A 20,835-nucleotide genomic window follows, 5' to 3' on the forward strand; every position below is an offset into this window, starting at 1 on the left:
CCACGCATATTTTTGCTTTATTTTCAAGCCAAATAAGTTTTCACTACAAGCCTTCCAACAGATTATTAAGCACTTGGTATTTAGTCATGTTTAGTTTAGTTGACTTAGTAACTGTGATGTGTTTTTAAATAATGGTCATTATAATTGTTGTGGTGGCTAGAATCATGGTGATCAGTGTAATACCAAGAAATAACAAGCATTTTTAAAACGTAATATTAGGGTTATCAACGTTAATGTGGTCTTTAATTAATTAATTAATTTATTTATTTATTTTATGCAAGAACATATACACACGCACACAAAACATACTTGAATTAAATTGATTAAATTACTGAATTAATTCACTTGAAGTATTTTATTTTTTTAACAAATGTAGTCGGTTTTTTTATTTATTAGGTGTATACGTTTATCAATTTATGTCCTTATATAGGCTACAAAAAACGTACACTGCTAAAACAAAACTTTTGTATCAAAACATAAAACATAAAACGAAAAAATAAAAATAAAAATGTTGCATAATGTTTCTGAATGTATTATATTATGCCGAGATGTTTCTTTGCCAGTATGCAATGCAAACTCTTCATTTCTGATTTTTTATGTTTTGTTTGAGAACATTTTGGAGAAAGTTTTCGTGCATCTTCTATGACCAATCGCAGTGTTATCCTCTCTTAGAGCACAGAGACACATGCATTTGCCTGTGTGGTCAGAATAAGGCAACATTTAAGTCGCTGGAATCCTGTGGCTCATGTTCAAAATTCATGTGCTTAAACACATATTCGTCTTATTCTGTTAAGTCTTGAAAAGATTCCCGCGCGGTGCGCCTTAAGTGCCACGAGGGGGCGAACCTTTGGTCTCGTGTGAAGAAGCTGGATCACGTCAGCTTGCCAGACACACACACACACACACACACACACATTTACACACACGCTCACTTATACACTTGTGAAATCACAGTATCTAATGATAAACGTGTTGCAATATTAAAATAGACAATAACGCTATTTGAAGATATTTTGCATTCCGTTTTAAATTTAATAAGATGTTTAAATATGGAGATCATTAAGTTATTTTACTTACGTTAACAATTAAGTTGAACACTTCCATGTTCTTTCAGTGTTATGAAGGACTTTCAGTTGACATTTCTCAATCATTTATTTGTTAGTTGTGTTGTTTTGTTCCTTATGTTGAGAGACAAACGCGGACCACAATAATTGTTTTATAACGTTAGGCTGATTAAACAATTTAAATTTTTCGAGTAAATTATCTTAATTATTTTAGTTTATCTAATCTGCCCCTTTTTAAAGCTGTGGCCCACGTGATACTCTCAATATAGTCAATACAAATTCTGTCTTATTGGGGAAATTCTTGCTTATAAGAATTTACCCAAAATTATTTTTCTGCATATATTTAGCAAATTAAATATTCAAACAAGTCAAACTAAAACAACTAAAATCATGTATAAAAATTTATTTTGGTTCTGGTTTGGATTTTTTAATTAAAGTTCATCATTCAAACTATTTGTTAAATCAATATAATGTATTAGCCTAATTTTTTTAACGCTTTGAGAAAATTAATAAAGCAATAATAAGGAGTCGGATTCAGGTCACTTACGTAGGTAATCTTAAGAAAATAAATATAGCCTAATAAATAGTAAACAAAAATATAACATTTCTATAAAAGTGTTCAGAAGTGGGCACAAATCTGAATATTTATTAATAATAATTGTGAATATTTCAAAGCCAAGCACATGGTTCCAGTCCACCCCAAGTTGGCCGTATGTGCAATGAATCACATCACTGACACAAACTCTCATATTGTATTCGTGAGAAGTGGAGATGGTGTTTTAGTTCAATCGAAAGTTAGATCAATTCTATAAATTATGTCCCAGGTGCTATCATTGGGTGAAACACGCAGAACTTCTAGCCAAAGGACTTCAAGACTATCAGATATTTAAGCTTAAAAGGCTGTGGCCTATCTATCAAAGATGTATTTTTGACACAAAAAGGCCAAACTGAATCACAGTAGGCCAATAAAAACAAAACAAAAATAAAATCACCAGACAAATAAAAACCAAATATGCTACTAGAATGTCGCATAATAATATTATTTATAGTCTTCGAGGAAAGCCGGGCGAGTCGTTTTGAACCAGGTGAGATGAACCACTGGTTTAAACTGGTAGGTCCCGCTTTAGTTGGCAGAGCAATTAAAGAACATGTGTCATTTTTCATTATGTTATGAAGAAAAGTAGGCATACAGCAATGCATGTCCCCTTTATGTATAGCTTTATACTAACACAATGCAATTTCTAGATGACAACAATCAATTTTGACTATTGTGCGATTTGTGTATCTCACGTTTAGCAAAGCACCGGCAGAATTTACGCATAAATCTCGATTGCACGCGCCATTTCATTGGGAGCTCTAAATGTGACGCGTGAACGACGAACGTTTATGAAAACACAGAACTATTTGCTACTGAATCCATGGACTGAACAGTCATAATTCATGCTTTTGGATCCTGAATGAAAACATCTGCAGTATAGACACTCACACTCGGGCTCAAACCTTTTCCATTGGAGCATACATCTTTCAACAACCTCATTGTGTGACAGGAAATGTAATTGGTTTCACGTATAGTTCTGTTTTGAAATTTCGTGTGACGGTTTTGAATTTTGATTATGTCCCTTTGGACTGTAATAGTCCCGGCAAATAGGCCTAAACCCAGCACACTTCAAGCTCAAAAGCACATTGCTGTCAAAATCACAGAGTCAGCAAAGGTGTGGCCCACATGAAAGCTTATAGAATTTCTAGGCCCGTGTTGCTCTAGATTTTTGATGTTAAAAGTGTCACAAGATGAACCTTCAAAATTCATATCGATATAAGGGTCAATCCAAAAACCAAGCAGTTTTATAAAAGACATATTAGCTCATGTAGTAAGTGCACGAATGCTGTATTTGTTAGTTTAGTTTTGTAAAAGAGACAGTTTTATTAGTAGACAACTTTGAACAAACAACAGTAGTTCAAATGAAATGGAAAAACAAGGCCCTACCCGACCGTCCGATGCGCAGAGATGGACCCTTTTGGTCCAAGTCCATGCCGTGGCTAGAGGTTGGACAGAGGGATGAGCGGGGGGGGGGTGAGAACAAAAAAAGTTCCCTCTCCTATATCCTCTGTTGCTGTTCTCTCTGCTCTTTTTTGTAACAGTGGTTTTGACGAATGGTAGTTTGAAATAATGTGACTCTTCCGCTCCCTGTTGCGCCGTTGCAATTGTTCACTGGAGTGAGACTAAACGTTTTAGGTGGAAAAGAGACTCTGAAGGAAGCGTGAAACGATTATGGGGCAAAGTCAAGAAAGAGCCGCGCGCTCATGCCTTCTTTCTTCCTCTTTCTCTCTCTCTCTCACTCACACACACACACACACACACGAACTGCTCCCCTCTTCTGATATGGGCAGTGGGTCTATGCGTAGGCGCGTATATCTGTTCGTTTGTTGGTAACACTTTTCAAACATAACTTTCGCTCCCTCTATCGCAGTCTCTCTCTCTCATGCTGACAAGTTTAAGTGCGTCAAGGGATTTGGGGTTCAGGAGATAAGTGAAATACAGAACATGATATTTAGTTTTTTTAAAAATCATGGCAACACTTTATTTTAAGGTGTCCTTGTTGCATGTTACATGTACTTACTATTATAATAACAATAAATTATGCATAGGCCTAATTACATGCAAGTAACTCTAAGCCAAACCCTAACCATATAGTAAGTACGTGTAGTTAATTAATACTGCTCAGTACTTAAATGTATAATTACACTGTAAAATTTAACCAAAATCATTTTAAGCATGTGCAAGAATCGTAACCGAGCTAATTTTGGGTTTATTAAAGTCAAATAACACTACAGTAACTTTAAATATTAAGTTACTAAGGTATTTTATTTAAAAACAGTCCAGTATTGATTCAGATACATAGTCTATTATAAATGCATGTGCATGAACATTTAGACATGTCAAACAATAATGCAGGTCTAATAATGTTTATAGTATCCTACCAAATAAAATAAATAAATAAATAAATATGGAGAGGCTTTTTGGTTGCATTGCATTTTTTTTAAAGCATCTAACAAGACTTCTGCAGAATATTGTTGCTTTTTTTTTTCGTAACACCAACAATGCACGCGAATCCACGCGCTGGATGATGACAGGCGATGATTTGAGGTCTCGAGGTTCATGGGCGACACAGACACAATTGAGCGTTGAACAATGCGATAGACGCGCCGTTCGGCACTCTCTGACCTCTACTCAGAAAACAACAAATGTAGCTCATTTAATCGCGCCTCATAAAGCCATGTTCCATTGATAGAGGGCTAAAGGCAGAATAATGAATGAAGCTTTTAGACCTTATTAATTTAATACGGAGTGGCCCGTGGCTTGTTTCAGATAATTTTGGCCCAGAGGTCAATTATTTAATTACAATACTTTTCGCGCATGACGGGAAGTCTGTATTCATTTGCGATAAATAAATAAATAAAATCATTTGAAAGTGGGGCTGTATTTTGAGGTGAGTTTGGCAGATGAGCGCAGTGTTACTGTGCAGGTGGCTGTTGTCACGGTGACCTGAGGCGATGTAACCGCATCGCTACACACGACTCTCCGCTCCGAGATCAAAGGCCAAACTTGTCCTACATAAACTTACATCGACGTCCACTCTTTCTTCCTCTTTCTTCCTTCTTGTCACATCTTATAACACTTGGGACCACAGGGCTTCTGTTTTCCATCCATCCATGGAATTAATAATAGACTTTAAAATAAAAGAATTCTTTTCCACGATGGCCAAACCACAGGCAGAATTTTTAGGACATCAAGTGCGACAAAATAGTTATTTTTAAAAAAAATTATTCTAATGGATTTATTATTTCAGTGAAGAAGAGCCGTTTCCCACTGCCTCTTATTTTTCAAAAATGAAATAAAATCTATAAGCATGTAGCTATATAGGCCTATAGCTTATATGAACTGTATATATTTTTACATGTGCACCTGTTTAATGTATAATTAAAGCATTATTATTATTATTAACAACATAGCCTAATTATTATTATTATTATTATTAATAAATTGATAATACTAATATAGCTGCTACTACAGTTTTTGTTACCACCTGGTAAAGTTACTATTAAAAGAATAAAGGAGAAATGTCAGATCTTATTTTTTTGGCAGTGTGAAGGTTTTCCCATACAGTTTATTATGTACTGTAGTGTTATAGTTGTAGAAAATATGCCTATTATTATTATTACTATTATTAATTTGTATTTTTTCGTTTTTTATTTATTTATTTTTTTGCAGAAACTATGGCTACCATGTTATAATGTAATTATAATGTATATAAAGTGAATTGCTCTGTGACCATAAAAAAGTTCAAATATGTTTGGAAATAGGATATTTGTGCTCTAAGCAAATGAATACAGAATCATTTAAGTAATACATTTATTTATTGAAAACTGTTGTGTGAAATTGCAAAGGATTTTATAGCCTACATCATGACTCTGTTGATATTTCGTTTGGCATCATTGCTCCACACATGCAGTCTTAACGTGATAGGATTACAAAATGCGGTGTTTCAGTCTCCTTCTTAATTTAATTAATAAAGTAATTAAAGCGCAGAGAGTTTTTGGTAAGGAGGAATTTTGGCTGTTGCCCTGCTGGAAGCGGAAATAATCGCTTTTGACCGAGACGCGAGAGTCAAAGCGGACAATTAAAACAAAAAGTAAACAAATACACAGAGAAAATCAACAACATTAATGACGCCTCCGTTTTTAATTCAGCTCATTTGTTCTCTGAATGGTGTTATGAATAGAAGTCCAATTTATAATGATTATTATTATTATTTACACGCAAGCTCACATAAAACAAATCTACATGATCCAAAATTGTCTTATCGGACTGTCTGTCTCTCATCTGATCCTCGATTTTTATGACAGAAGCACACTTTTGAATGTTTCTTGTCCCTTTTCCCCTTTCAAAAATACCAACCACTGTTTCCTCAAACTACAGTAGAACTAAAATAGTTGTTTCTACTGTGAAAACAAAAGCCAACATTGTCGTCAAACAAACAAATACAATAATATTTCGAAAGAGATCTCCTTTTATGGCTCCACATATAGCATATTTCGGCAAAATATGGTAATTTTGGTAAGCAACTTTCCGTATTAATGACATATCTTATATATGGACCGGACATAGCAGAATTTGCTTGGTTATAATAACTACCTCACAAAGAAAAGCTTCTTCTTTTTTTTTCTTTCTTTTTTTTCTTTTTTTTTTTTTTGCAGTGCTGTCAAATCTATGAAACCACAATTTTCCACCTGTGCTTATTTAACAGTTCAAAATTGTTAACATGCAGCTTTTCATATTTAAAGAGAGACCTTATAGCCAGTGCTCTGTTAGTTAAAAATCCAGAGGACATTGATAGGGTATCCTTTTCTTTTTCATGTTCCTTTAATAAAAGAGTAGTCTGTATTATTAAAACATGAACATGTGTTAATAACTTTTGCAGAGGTCTTCTCTTTGATTGTCAGCAAGAGGAAAAGAATATTGAAAATATTTTTTTCTTTAGTTTTTCTTCAGCAACATGACAAGTTTGGTGTTACGCCAAAATCTGTATCAAATGGGTAATTATCAAATTGAGTGATTTATTATAACGATGTATTATAAGAATTAACCTGATAACAAGTGTGAAAAATGTCTACAGAAGGAGTGAACCCCAAGCCTCAGCAGGAAATAGTGCTGGTTCTAAACCTGTCAACACTTGGCACAACACCAGACCACACAAAGAGGACATGGGTTTCTTCAGTGAATGTTTTGTTCCAGATCGTGTGACGTGTAGCGACATGCTGGGGTCAAACTGTGCCTTGATATTCTAAGTGGACCCTCAAAAGGGAACACAATCAAACAGGCAAATGACATCAGTCTGTATAATAAATTGTCAGAACCAAAGGCTCTGGATATTAAATCTGTACAAAGACGAGAGAGAGAGAGAGAGAGAGAGAGAGAGCAATGGACAACCTTTTTTTCTCTTTTTTTTTACATTTAATATTAACCCATTATTAAGTATTCATGTATAACTTCATATTTTCTGTATCTTGTGATGTGATTGTTTTCATCAGAAAATCTACAGTAATATTCTCATACAGTAATAAAGCTATTATGTTTGTATATATCACCCAAATAGACTTATAACTTTCAATGCCATGATAATTGTATGCTCAAATATTGATCATAGCACAGTATGGGTCAATGTTACACTTGAATAACACACTGAAGGTGCAGGCTGTGGAGACATCAGCGATATAAATGCAGGGGTTGGTGAAGGTGGCCATTTGGCTTCATTTCCTAAATGAAAATCTTTCTCATGCAGAACAGCCATGTGGAATCAGATATTGGAATGGGAAAGCCTGCATCCTCGCTGGTGACTCCATCTTCAACACCCGACTGGTTTGAATTTGTGCAGATTAACCGACGAACAAACGCTTCCCTTTTTCCTTTTAAGACAATAATAGTAATAACGATCAACAAATACGTCCAATATGGCAATTTCTGTGGAGCAGCCAGGCATTCTGTTCTCTAGCTGCAATCACTGTTTCTACTGCTTTCTCCTAAAATATGGTATATGTGGTGGGCTTTTGGCTTCATTTAGGAAATGTAACCTTTTGAAAGAAAACAATCCACTGCTTTGATGGCCTTTTCTGACACTGACACGCATGGAGACGTCTTCAGAATCAGATGGCATTCACACCATGATTCCCACATCAGTCGCATGCTCTGTTCATGTCATAGGCGCTGGAGATGATAAAGGTAGGCTGTGATTTCACAAAAATAGAAAGAAAGAAAGAAAGAAAGAGAGAAAGAAAGAAAGAAAGAGAGAAAGAAAGAAAGAAAAAATATTAATGTGTGATTTATATTTAGATATGTTTCTGACAGATATGCTGCCTGTGAAGATATGTAAATGTGGACCTCAGAAGAGGCCAAACATAGCAACCGATAAAAAGAACATTTTGCATGTTATTTCGATCACAGCAATAAAGATAGCAAGAAGTTCACATCTCATAAAAGGCCAGCATCTTGAAATGCCAGCTTATGTCTTGAATAACTGAAATGAAATTGTCTTAAATGTGTATTTATGATATTTGTTATATATATATATATATATAACAAATATCATAAATATACATGTTGACAATAACAGTGCTTCATAACTTGCTTGCAAAAATAAATAAAAAAGTGTGTGTATATAAATAAACCTAACCCAATCCAATGTAATATTTGTGCCACAGCTGCCATAAACTTCAAAAACAGTATCGGTGATTACCAAAATAATTTTTCATATTTCTGTAATGGTTAATCCACCAGTATGTGTAAGCTCAGTGTTTGTCACAGTGTTTGTAATGCTAAAATATCATTATTGCTGTTATTCATGAATTTTTGAATGTACTGTTTTACAAGAAAGTCGGAAAAAACAGTTAAGCACTTTATTATTATTTTTATTCAGATGCCCAATTACAGTCAATAAATTGTATGTGCTTAGCAAATTGATTAGACCACCTGTCATAATAAAGAGAAAAACACAAATATTTTAGGAATCTGTCAAAAACTTGTTTAAAGGTCCCATGGCATGAAAATTTCACTTTATGTTTTTTTTAACATTAATATGAGTCCCCCTAGCCTGCCTATGGTCCCCCAGTGGCTAGAAATGGCGATAGGTGTAAACCGAGCCCTGGGTATCCTGCTTCACCTTTGAGAAAATGAAAGCTCAGATGGCCCAATCTGGAATCTTCCCTTAATGTCGTCATACAGGGAAAGGTTACCTCCCCTTTCTCTGCTTTGCCCGCCCATGAGAAAATTAGCTACTACTGTGGGAGGCGAGCACAATATTTTTTTTCCCCCTCGAGAGACATCATGGCTTGCAAACGAGCGAAGCATGGCAGTTGCTCAGAGTTTGGATGTACAAATGAAAACTGAAGTATTTTTTTAGTTCCTTCATCTGAGCCTATGGCTAGCATTAGCTACATGATAATAACTGTAACAGCATACATAAACAAACCAACTAAAGTACCGTACCGTATTTTACACTAACCATTCGGAGACGTCCTGCTGTAGCCGCTGAGTTGCAACTTCTATATTCTTCTATATTTTATTATTTTATTGTCATTTATTAGGCAAACAACAAACTGAAACAACTAAATACTCTTTATTTACACATAAAAACCCAAAAAACCCAAAAATAAAAACATAATATTTTAGATGACCCCCTTTGGCCTTGATAACAGCTTGCATTCTTGCTGGCTTTGTTTTTATGCACTTTTCCACAGTCTCTGTTGTTATTGACTGTAACTGGGCATTCTTGACGTAAAAATGGACGCGGCCATTTGTAAATTCTATGGGTCTAGCTTCTGGTCTCATCCGAGTCCAGCTATTTTTAGTTGTAGAAAACAGTTCGTTTTGCTGCTTGATATTGAAAATTGGTGTGTCTTATCATATTATTTTAATGTAATGAACACACTGGTTTGTAGTGCAAACAGTTTTACCGTTTACTGCACGTTGTTATTCTCCTCGTTATTTACCTATAGTGGCTAATGAACCGGAAGTCTCACCCATAGGCTTACTTCCGCGTTGAAGAAAAAGGTGGATATATTTATAAAAGCATAGTCCTTGATTCTGATTGGTTGAGCCACGTTCAAAGCCATTGTAAATTACACTACAAACCTACACCTTTGTTTACTTTGTGTGTTGCTTGGCAAGCACTTTGTTCCAACCATAGACTGTGGTTCCAACCACAACTGTTCCTGAGGAACTACAATTGTTTGGTGGAAGAATACTGTTTTTATTAATATCATTACACTTATTTGCTCCGTTTTATTTTGTGAAACCTTACTAAGTATATGGAATAACCGTTTTATAAAAGCAATAAGCCCCGTGAAGCCGTGGTTTACAGTGAATTTATAACAGCTAAGGGGTTTTAGGCACTCCGCTTAACCCTAACCCTAACCCTATATATATATATATATATATATATATATATATTCATTGCAAAATGGAAAATTCTGCTAAAAACCCAACACACAACATTGCCTCAAAATTTATATGCATTTAATATTTATATATTTATTTTTGTAGCCAGTGAGGGAATGCTACTGTTCATCATATTGTGTGTGTTTTTGTTTGTTTTTACCACCAAGAATTTAGCAATGATTTTTACCATTGTTTACCGATGGCAAAACAAAACATTATTGATATTTTTATTGTTGTTGTTATTATTACTGTCATCATCATCTTCATCATTGTGTTTATCATGAAATTAAGAGCAACCTCTCCCAAAAGATTCTCTTTATATCTGTACAAGGTGTAAAGATGAAGTTTCCCAGGCCTGAAGGTATAAATTCAGGAACCATTGTTTAATGCCTGGCTCCCCTATGTTTCTTCTAACTTTATACAAACAGAAAATTCAAGTAAGTACAGTTCCTAAATTTCCAAGTGCTCTCTCATTCACACTATGAAGAAGCATGCTAATAGTTAAAACAATCCCCAGACTCAGAGTCACTAACCTTCCGTGCGTGTGCTAAATGTAGCACTTTTTTTTTTCCCAGGGACGCAGACTAGTTGGCCAACCATTTAATTTTCCTGTGGAGTCCGGAAGCTGGTGTCCCTGTGTTGCAAATCGGAATTTATAAACAGGTCAGATTTTTATTCAGTTTCGTGCCAAACCCGATAAAACGTGTCATATGGTGTAGCTGAGGTTACAAATGTTTCAAAACCCTGTCGTTCAGGTTTATTAATAATACGTCCTTAGCCGGCGTCCATGTGTACGTGAACACACGTGGGTCATTTAGCAGCACTTGATAGCACTGAGGCTAACATATGTTCATCTGAAATATGTTATCTAATGTTGGTCTTCATTGATTTTAGGCTGTTACAGTACAAGGGTTTATTTATTCATTTGTTTTATACAGATATGTATTATTGTGAATACTCTAGGTTTCTTGTTTTTACTGGATACTTGAGGTTTTAAGCTAGCCAACTAGTTAGCATAGTGTCCATGGCTTATGTTCTGTGGTGTTGTTTATGTGTTGTGTTCATAATCTTTGAAAGTTTTTATGGATTATCTATAAGTTTAATGATTAAATATCTCCCTGTGACTTACGTGCTGCTGTCAAACTGGCTAAATTTAAACAAAGTCCACACGTACTGTGTGTCGTTATGTACAATTGAGCCATATAGAAAGTTACATTGATCTGGCCTTATTGTCATCCTTCAGGATACAAACTGACAGCTGTTTTATGTTCATGTCATTGCACTTTGCGCTTTGGATCGAGATTGTTTTCTCTTGGCTTTATGTAAGTCCTGTATTTGAATAAAAGTATGACTGTTCGAGGAACTGTTTATGTATTTACCTGATACTGATTTCATTTTGTCCTATCTAAGTTCTCCCCAGTCTCTCTGTTTAGAGCACTGACTGATCATAAAGTTGCAGGGGTCAGAATGGACATTTAAATTAATATCGTGTCTTCCGGGAAAAGCCTTATACATCCAACAATATGTGTTGTTTAATGGCTCACGTGATTTATAACATAAGATAATTTAATGACAAATTAAATATTGCAGTGTTTACTGTAAACTATGCAGTTGTCTCACACAACATGTATTTTAGGTCTATTGATCAAAATGATCATAATAAAAAAAAAAAAAAATATATATATATATATATATATATATATATATATGTGTGCTTTTGAACTGTTACATAACAAAAAAATACAGAACACAAATATTACACAACTTGTTAAGGCAAGACACACACACACACACACACACACACACACAAAATAGAATTGGATGATACAGGATATCATAATTATTACAGTGTAAAACCTCACTCAAAAAGAGAATCCATCCGGTCTATTGAAGTGCCTTCCATATAACGGAAAAGGGGTTGCCAAATTTTATGAAATACTTTACTTTTATTTCTTAGCCAGTATGTTAATTTTTCCAAGGGTACACAGTTATTAACCTCAGATAACCATAGACTTATGGGGATAATCAAAATGATAATTAATAATATTCACCAAAAGAAGTTGTTTAGAAATGTTTCTGAAGTTGTCATGGAGTAGAATTCTAGCTGTTTAATTTACCATTATTACTGCATATTATATCTCTTATAAATTTATTAAATGAAACTTGCTTGTTTTGTAAGGATTTTGGTTAACACTTTACAGTAAGGTTTCAGTTGTTAACTACATTTAATCTATTAAGTAACATGAACTAACAATGAGCAATAAAATTGTTACAGTATTTATTAATTATTGTTAATTAATAAAAATTCAGCTGTTCGTTGTTAGCTGAGGTCCATTAAATAACATTAGTAGGTACAACTTTTGATTTTAATAATATAATACTAGTAAATGTCGATATCAATATTAAGATTAATAAATGCTTTAGAAGTATTTTTTCAGTATTAGTTTGTTACAAATGTAGTTAACCATTATTAACAAATGAAGCCTTATTGTAAAGTGTTACCTGATTTTTGTTAAATAAAAAAATAAAAAAATTAAGAATACATTTCTGTTTGGCACATACAGATATTTCTAAAAAAAAAATTAAAATTGAATAATAATAAAAAAGTATTTGTTTTTTTGTTTGTTTGGATCCTGTGCAGATATTGACAGGGTGATATACTGAAAAGAAGTCTTTATGGCCTCTGAGTGATGACTCATGATGGTGTTTATGGCTGGGCTGCTCTCTGTTTAGGGCTCTCCTTGAGATGTTCTCAGGGACTCAGGAGCGGGATGACTACGAGGACGAGTTGTACCGGGATGATGCAGACTCGAGTTTGTCTGACAATGACAGTGAACTGGAGTTCCGGCTTTATTCCCAGCTGCACTACAGCGCTGAGACCCAGGAGGACCGGGAGGACTCGGGAGAGGTCCAGTCATCAGTACCACAGACTCAAACAAAGCAGAAACCCTTGCCTCCTGCTCCACCTGTAGATGTTTTTGTGATTGACTCTGGCACAGATGCTATCACAGTGTCAGACAACACTGAAGAAGATGACAGCGTCTGTGCTAAAAAGGGTCAATCATCAAAAAGCTGGAATGGGAAGTTGCAGACCCATAGCTTGCTTTCACCCTCTCTACCACAAATTCAAGCAAGGAGCTCCCCAGATGATGTTGTTGTGTTGGATTCTGATTCAGACGACAGCTCTCCTGAATCTGTACCTCCTTTTGTGGAGGATCTGGATTCGGACTCGGATGGACTGGAGAACTGGATGGTCCTGGGCCAGGACAAACAGGATGGAGATCAGAACATCCAGCTCAACCTCTCCTTACCAGGTAAGGATTTTACCCATGTGTTTATGAGCATGTTTTAGTGTTGCTTTTATAAAAGTGCACTCACTCATTATTTTCAAATTAAGGCTTTACAAATCCACATTTTAATTAAGACACAAGAAACGGTTAAACAGTTAAATAATACGCAGGTAATCTATTAAACATTATTCTCAAGAATGCTTAAAATGGTCCAGATTCAGTGCTAAGTACTGTCACTACTTAGTTTATTATACTTTTAACACTCACTTAATGCCATTTTATATCTCACACTGTGACTGTATATATCCAAATTGCACTAAATTAACTGTGTAATTTGGGCTTCCATACTATAAACAAAAGGTAAACAAAAACATGATGAGTGCATATTTAAAGAAATAGTTCTGTCATAATTTGTTCATCCTCATGTCATTTCTTTTGCTTTACTTGAGTGAGTAACGTGACTAACGTTCTTCTAAATGTCTTCTTTGGTATTCCACACAAGAAAGAATGTCGTACAGTCTAATGACATGAGGGTGAGTAATTGATAACAGAATTTTCATTTTTTGGGGACCTCCCTTTAAGGCATCTTCTCTTGCGATACCCTAATTAAAAAATAAATAGCTCACCAAAAAATAAGATTCTGTCATTTACACACCCACATGTGCTTCTGTAGGACTCATGTAACACAAAGGTATTTTGTAGAATGTTTGTGCTTCTCTTTTCCGTACAATGATCTATTAATAGGGGCTATCAAGATTCAAAATTTACATAAAATTAGCTCTTGTGATTGGTACGCTGTATACCATGCCTTTAAAGCCCTCAACCTAGGTTTGAAATTAAAGTAGGTCTAACAATTTAGTTTAGGGACTAATTCTTACTATTAACTAGTCGCTTATTAGCATGTCTATTATTAAAGTATTGGCTGTTTATTATTACTTATTCTGCATGACCATATTTTACTTCCCTAATCCTACCAATACCTAAACTTAACAACTACTTTACTAACTGTTAATAAGCAGCAAATTAGGCAAAAGTCTTAGTTAATGGTTTGTTAGCGAGAATTGGACCTTAAAATAAAGTGTGACCGAATATAAGAGTGCGAATTACATTTGAGAGCACAATGTCTCTCAATATTTTTTTATTTTTTATTTATTTATTTTTTTAAATAAATTTTTAATTTTTTACTGTTTACTTGTTTTATTCTTAATTAATTTATTATTATTCACGTGAGTAAAGTTAATTTGCATGCGTGTGAGAACATGAGACAATGAGGGAATATTTCTGTGTATGTAGAGGAAAAACAAACAAAACATAACAAACCTCCTGTCAGAGAGCGTGAGCGAGGGAGAGAGAGTCTTTAATCATAGATGAATAAAAATGTCTTATTTTTATTTTTTATATTTTATTTTTATTTTTTAAATACATTTTTCCTTTTTTACTGTTTACTTGTTTTATTCTTAATTAATTAATTTATTATTATTATTTATTTATTTATTTTTTTTACATTTTAATTTCTTTCCCGGGCAGTGCTGAATCATATTGTGCACAAAAACCTGATATTGTTTACCTATAAGAAAAAGTGTGTGTGTGTGTGTTTATTTTAAGGTGTTAGTTTGTTAGTCAGTGTTTGTACAGGGGCGCCTGAAGGATTTGCAGGCCAGAGCACCTGTGGTCTCCATTTGTGTTAATGTAAGCACAAATTTGTGTTTATTCCCAATGCACTTGGCTGTATGTGCATCCTAATCACTGAATCTGATGTCTCATCCTCATGTATTTGTTGTAAAGTTACTGTGCCATTCGAAACGACTAGGTGTATGCGTGAGCACATGCATCCGACTTCACGTGAGTAAAGTTAATTTGCATGCGCGTGAGAACATGCAGGAAAAGCAATGAGGGAATATTTCTGTGTATGTAGAGGAAAAAACAAACAAAACATAACAAACCTCCTGTCAGAGAGCGTGAGCGAGGGAGAGAGAGACTTTAATCATAGATGAATAAAAATGTCTTTGCAAATCTCTCCAGATCTACACATTAGGCTAACCTGCAAAGCTCAGCAAAGAAGCAAGCCTCTCTCTCTCTCTCTTTCTCTCTGTTTCTTTCTTTCTTTCCTCTCTTCTCTTTTTTCCTCAGTCCTCCTTGAATGTGTTGTCCTCATTTCCATTCGGAGACTCCTTCCTGTTCCTATTATTCATTTTCTACTCTTTTTCCTTCTCTCTTTCTTTTTATCTAGTTCTCCCCTTCAAATACAGAGCGTTTCATTGTGTCTTTTCTCCCTCTTTCCCTCCATCCATCCATCCTTCTCTTGCTCTCTCTTGCTTATTTGAATGGTGACTGTGGAGGAGTCTGTGGGCTGGTATTTCTGCTCTGTCGGTCATGCCTCTCACACTCATGTGCAGAGGGGGCCTTCTCCTGCCCTGGCCTGCTTTTGTTACCCAGAGAGAGATTCAGTGGAGGATGAGAGAGAGAGAGAGAGAGAGAGGGGAGGGGTACAGAGGGATAAACAGGGGGTGGAGGGAGGAAAGGGGCAGCTCTCAGTCTCTCTTTTTCTCCTCTGTGTCTCTGATCTCTGGGGCTTGACCCCGCACTCCAGAACATGTGGGTCACACAAGGGAGGGGAGCTGGGAGGAAGTGGCTGGAGAGGTTGCCGTCTGCCTGTGCACTTACACGTCTTAAAGCCAGAGGTTTCCATTGCCAGGTTAACTGTGGTAGAGCTTGACAAAAGATGCTCGGGTGAGGTGGGAGTGTAGGTGAGGGTTTTTTTTTGCGGTGAATGGACTTTTTGTTTTTAAAAAAAAGTTGTGGTCAGAGTGGGACCTTCCTGATAATTTTGACAAAGGCCCCACAAATGCAAATGACGTCCTTAATCATAGTATATTTTATCATGATATATTTATCACGCACACTTTTGGCATCTAAAAATTTTGATTGTAACTAAGGCTAACTTATTTGATCAAGAATACTCAAAACCATAATATTGTGAAATATTGCTACAGTTTAAAATAACTATTTCTTTTTTAATATTTTAAAATGTAAATGATTTTTGTGATGGCAAAGCTGAATTTTCATCAGATGTTATTCCAGTTTTCAGTGTCACATGATTCTTCAGAAATCATTCTAATATGCTGATTTGGTGCTCAAGAAATATTTCTAATCATTATCAATTATGAAATCAGTTGCACTGCCTAATATTTTGTAGAAACCTTGATTTTTTTTTTTTTGGATGAATGTTCAAAAGAACATAATTTACTTAACATTATGACATGTCTTTTGCTGTCACTTTTCATCAATTTAATTAATCTTTGCTGCGTACAATTATTAATTCCTTTTTTAATTTTTTTATATCCAACTGACCCCAAACATTTGAATGGTGTTGTATAACATATTGAATATTGACTTAAATATCAGCCACACCATGTTCCTGTAGCTCAAACTTTAGAGAATGGTACTAGTAACAGCAATGTAAAAAATTTATACTTTGAATAAAAGCACCTGTCAAATACATAAATTTAAATTGGAAGATGTTTGACTAATTTTAGATTATTGGCATTGGCCAGTTATTAGAAACGTTAGCTTCCCTTTGTGTCATTTTCAAAATCTCACCTGAAATAATTAATAATTATATATATTTCAAATCTCAGAATTCAAATATTTTTAAGTGAATTGAGTAATTATTTTTGTTTAAATCAAAAATACTAAAACACAGTATTATATGCATAAGGAAAATTCTAACACATTTTTATTTAAGATTTTCAGTCCTGTCATGGCTATATGCACTCTCCATAGGGGATGAGGGAATTTGTGTTTGTGATACACTAGTAAAAAGCTTAAGACAGCGGTGACTAATTTCATTTGAGCACACCGACTCGCACTCACACACTCTCACACAAATCCAATTCTCTTCAGTTGCTAAGTCTCAAGTATGTGATGTGTCAGCCGAACAACATACAGTCGTATTGCGACACTAAAATCCAATTCTCTACAGTTGTTAGTGTTGATGTTACTATATGGTAACAGATACACATACACTGGTCGACCGAGGTTGTTTTGAAGAATGGTAGACATTTAAAGAACACAAAAACCCAGGGATTGATAATGTTTTTGTGTGTTTATGATCAATTGAAGCAAGATTTTAGTAGTATTTCAGATCATCCTTCTATAATACTTTGACAGACAGACAGGTGGGTGGAAAAGCATAACAATGGCACAAAGAGACAAAAACATCCCCAAAATCCCTCCCAAATATCCTATTTGTCCTTACAGTCCAGCACACACAGGTTGTGTCTCTGAATCTATCTGACTTTAGGATGGAGGCAGGGAGGGGGGCCCTTGGACCCCACTCAAACGGAACAGACAAGGAAAAATGAGAACCTCCAAAAAAAAAAAAAGAAAGAAAGAAAGAAAGGAGGGGGGAAAACTCTGCAAAGGGGGGCTCTAAACTTGAATTAGAGTTGTTGAGCCTTCCTCAGTGGTCACACTTTCTTTTTTCTTCCCCCTTTGTGCCTTTTTAATTTCCCTTTCCCCCTTTTTATCTTTTTTTTCCAGTGTTTTTTCCCTCCCCTTTTTGGTTCTGTCTGGTTTTTCGCCCTGTGAACACCGAACTTTGTCATTAGGCTGGACTAAAGCAATGGCAGCAGATGGGCATTAGTTTAAGCTGAATGCATGGGTGTTTGAAAGAGAAGTGTCTCTGAGTGTGTTTGATATACTGCAGGGCGTAAGGTAAGATATTAGCTATCCATCTCCCTCTTTTTTGTTTCAAGGGTTCTGAAATGGCATTACTGCTTATTCGTAGTTGTGAATCGTTCTGTTTTTAGCTCTCTTCTCTGTCTATCGTGACTTGACTGCCATTTTCACAGTAGTGAACGTGGCCTTGTCACTCACTGTATCCTATTGGTTGTAGTTTTCTCTTGCCGTCATCGCCTCGTTCTCTCTCCGTCTCCCTCTTTTCCTTGTATTTTCCTCTCACTCTGTTTAATGTGGCCACACCCAGACCTCCACCAATAACTGACAGCTGTCAATCACCTTTGTTTTCCTTTCTCTTGCACTTTGACTATTGTTATAGTCTACATGGAAATGTTCGAGAAGCAATGGTTATATAAAGTATGCTTATCTTAATGAATGAAACTAAATTTTTTGGCAGCCATTTGGCAACAAAGGCTGTGTTTATTTGATCAGAAATACAGTAAAATCGGTAATATTGTGAAATATTATTACAATTTAATTAACTGTTTTCAATGTTAATATATTTTATAAAATGCATATAAAATGTAATTTATTCCTGTGATTAGCAAAACTTAATTTTCACCAGCCATTACTCCACTCTTCATAGTCACATGATCCTTCAGAAAACATGATTTGGTGCTCAAGAAACATTTCTTATTATTATCAGTTATGAAATCAGTTGCGCTGCCTAACATTTTTGTGGAAAGAACAGAACATCTTTTGTAACAATGGAAAATTATTACTGTCTCTTTTCATCAATGTAATAAATGAATAAATGCAAGAATGTAAAATATTGGATTCTTTCATATATATATATATATATATATATATATATATTTTAAAAGCCACATTTTTATATTACTCACTTTGAGAGAGCAAAAGAGATTCCTTCAACATCGAGTTGAGATTATAATAGAAAAAAAGAGATTATATTTGGAGCTGCTTATTGTGCATGTGATATTGATGTAAAACTCTTAATTTTTGCATGTGTGTGCATTTTTACAAATCAGGAATCTTGTATTCAGTTTCAGTAGAATAAATCATCTTTGTCAAGGTTTTGTTAGACTACTAGACCTTATAGTTTGTGTTTCTCTGCGCAGTTCCTCCATATTTATGTTTTATGTACCTTTTTTAACACATTGAACTGTGTATTGAGAAGAGCTTGAAGGTAAGGTGAATATGAATATGAATGTGGTTGTTTTGAATACGCAGTCAATAGTAGAGTGCATCATTACGGATGGGTCACAATGCTTCAGTTCGAGACGCCAGCGGTCGGGCCGGAGAAACGAGACCGTGTGTTGTGTAACTTGTGTTGCTGAGTGCTAGAGAGTGAAGGTGTTTTATCTGCAGGATTTATGAAGACTGCATAGTGCTACAAGATTCTAGCAGCTGTGTGTGTGTGTGTGTGTGAGGCGTGGCAGCTGTGTGAGGTGATATGTGTCTTTGGGTCTGCGTGTGTGAGATTGGAGGGCTTTTTGGGGTGTAAGTTTGTGTGTGTAAGACAAGTGGTGCTGGTGTGTGTGTGTGTTATTGTGAGTGTGTGGACCGGGAGGTGTGTGTGTGGCAGGGATAGGCATCAACTCTTATCTGGGCACAGCAGTGCCACTTCAGCTGAAACACCACACCCATTTCTCCACACGGTGTGTTTGAACAGACGCCATGTCCTCATACAAACACAGATTCGCCATAAAATCACAGCACGAGGCTGTGTTTTTTATATATATGTATTTTCAGACAAGACGTTTATTGGTTGTTTTATTGTACAAATATTAAGTAATTCATTTGACATCAAATTTTTTATTGTAAATGTGTTCTCAATATCATTATTACGAAATATATTGTAATATGAAATAGTCTTTATTGGCATTTATGAGAAATATCCAAATGCGGTCAGATAAATGTTAAAAAACTATCAATTGAGATAAGTGATGTTTAAAATTTATTTGTATTGATATTGGCATTGTATTGCTTCTGCCTATTCAGAATGTTAAATATATTTTTTTCCTCTGGTATTCTACATTATCAAGCCTTTTAATTTAGATGCAAATTATTTTCAGTGTTCATATTTGTACAGTATACATTTATGATTGTTATTTTACCTAATTATGCATGTTTAACTAATTCTCTTTCTGAGCACACACAAACTCTGTTGTATAATTCCCGAAGTATCATTACATTCCATTGATTAGTGACTCTAATTGGAGTCTCCTGTTTTCAAGGACAGTCTAACCAGCTCTCAGAGGTCTATTATTTTATTATAAAGTCTTTTCATCTATTCAAACAGTAAATCTTTTTCTTTATAGCAGATCTAAAAAGAAACAGTTATCCATATGTACTCATACTGTAGGTACACCTTAATTCACTTTTAGTACATTAACTATTTTTTAATGCTTTTTTTTTATATATAATTGTCAATTTATCAGTAGCCATCCTTAAAATAAAAACATAGTCAGTGTGCAATGATCAGATTTTATCGGTTTGTCATTGTAAGCTGTTCATTTTTTTTTTTTATTCTTTATTTTTCCACATTCATATATTGTTTAATTTGTGGGGAAAGTTGGCATGCATTTCGGCTGCTGCAAATGTGTTTCATATGTTATTTGAACCGTTTTTGTCAGGATAGTTCTCTTGATCATACAAAAAGTAGTAACAACACGTCTCGCTGAGCTTTTGCCTTAAATCGAGAGAATCTCATCAAACTTTTCCAAGAGATTGTAATTTTTCATCGGGTCGACATCCGGCTTCTCTGAGAAAAGAGCATTTCCATCAG

The 20,835-nt window shown here is 35.0% G+C and overlaps 2 protein-coding genes across 3 annotated transcripts in view; one reads left to right on the top strand and one right to left on the bottom strand.

Annotated features, from left to right (window-relative positions):
* Window positions 1–3,417, bottom strand: part of pax5 (paired box 5) — a 52,045-nt gene extending 48,628 nt beyond the window's left edge. For both annotated transcript variants that reach the window (XM_058787730.1, XM_058787718.1), the window contains exon 1: window positions 3,049–3,417. In XM_058787730.1, coding sequence (XP_058643713.1) covers window positions 3,049–3,094 — 46 coding nt within the window. In that variant the 5' untranslated portion in view covers window positions 3,095–3,417. The remainder of the gene's footprint in view (window positions 1–3,048) is intronic.
* Window positions 3,418–10,602: 7,185 nt separating this feature from the next.
* The window catches only part of zcchc7 (zinc finger, CCHC domain containing 7), a 49,033-nt gene continuing 38,800 nt past the window's right edge, over window positions 10,603–20,835 (top strand). Inside the window, exons 1-2 of the mRNA XM_058779665.1 lie at window positions 10,603–10,719; window positions 12,790–13,370. Of these exons, the coding sequence (XP_058635648.1) occupies window positions 12,803–13,370 (568 nt within the window). The 5' untranslated portion in view covers window positions 10,603–10,719; window positions 12,790–12,802. The remainder of the gene's footprint in view (window positions 10,720–12,789; window positions 13,371–20,835) is intronic.

Source organism: Onychostoma macrolepis, chromosome 01 (assembly GCF_012432095.1).
Source record: "Onychostoma macrolepis isolate SWU-2019 chromosome 01, ASM1243209v1, whole genome shotgun sequence".
NCBI lineage: Eukaryota > Metazoa > Chordata > Actinopteri > Cypriniformes > Cyprinidae > Onychostoma > Onychostoma macrolepis.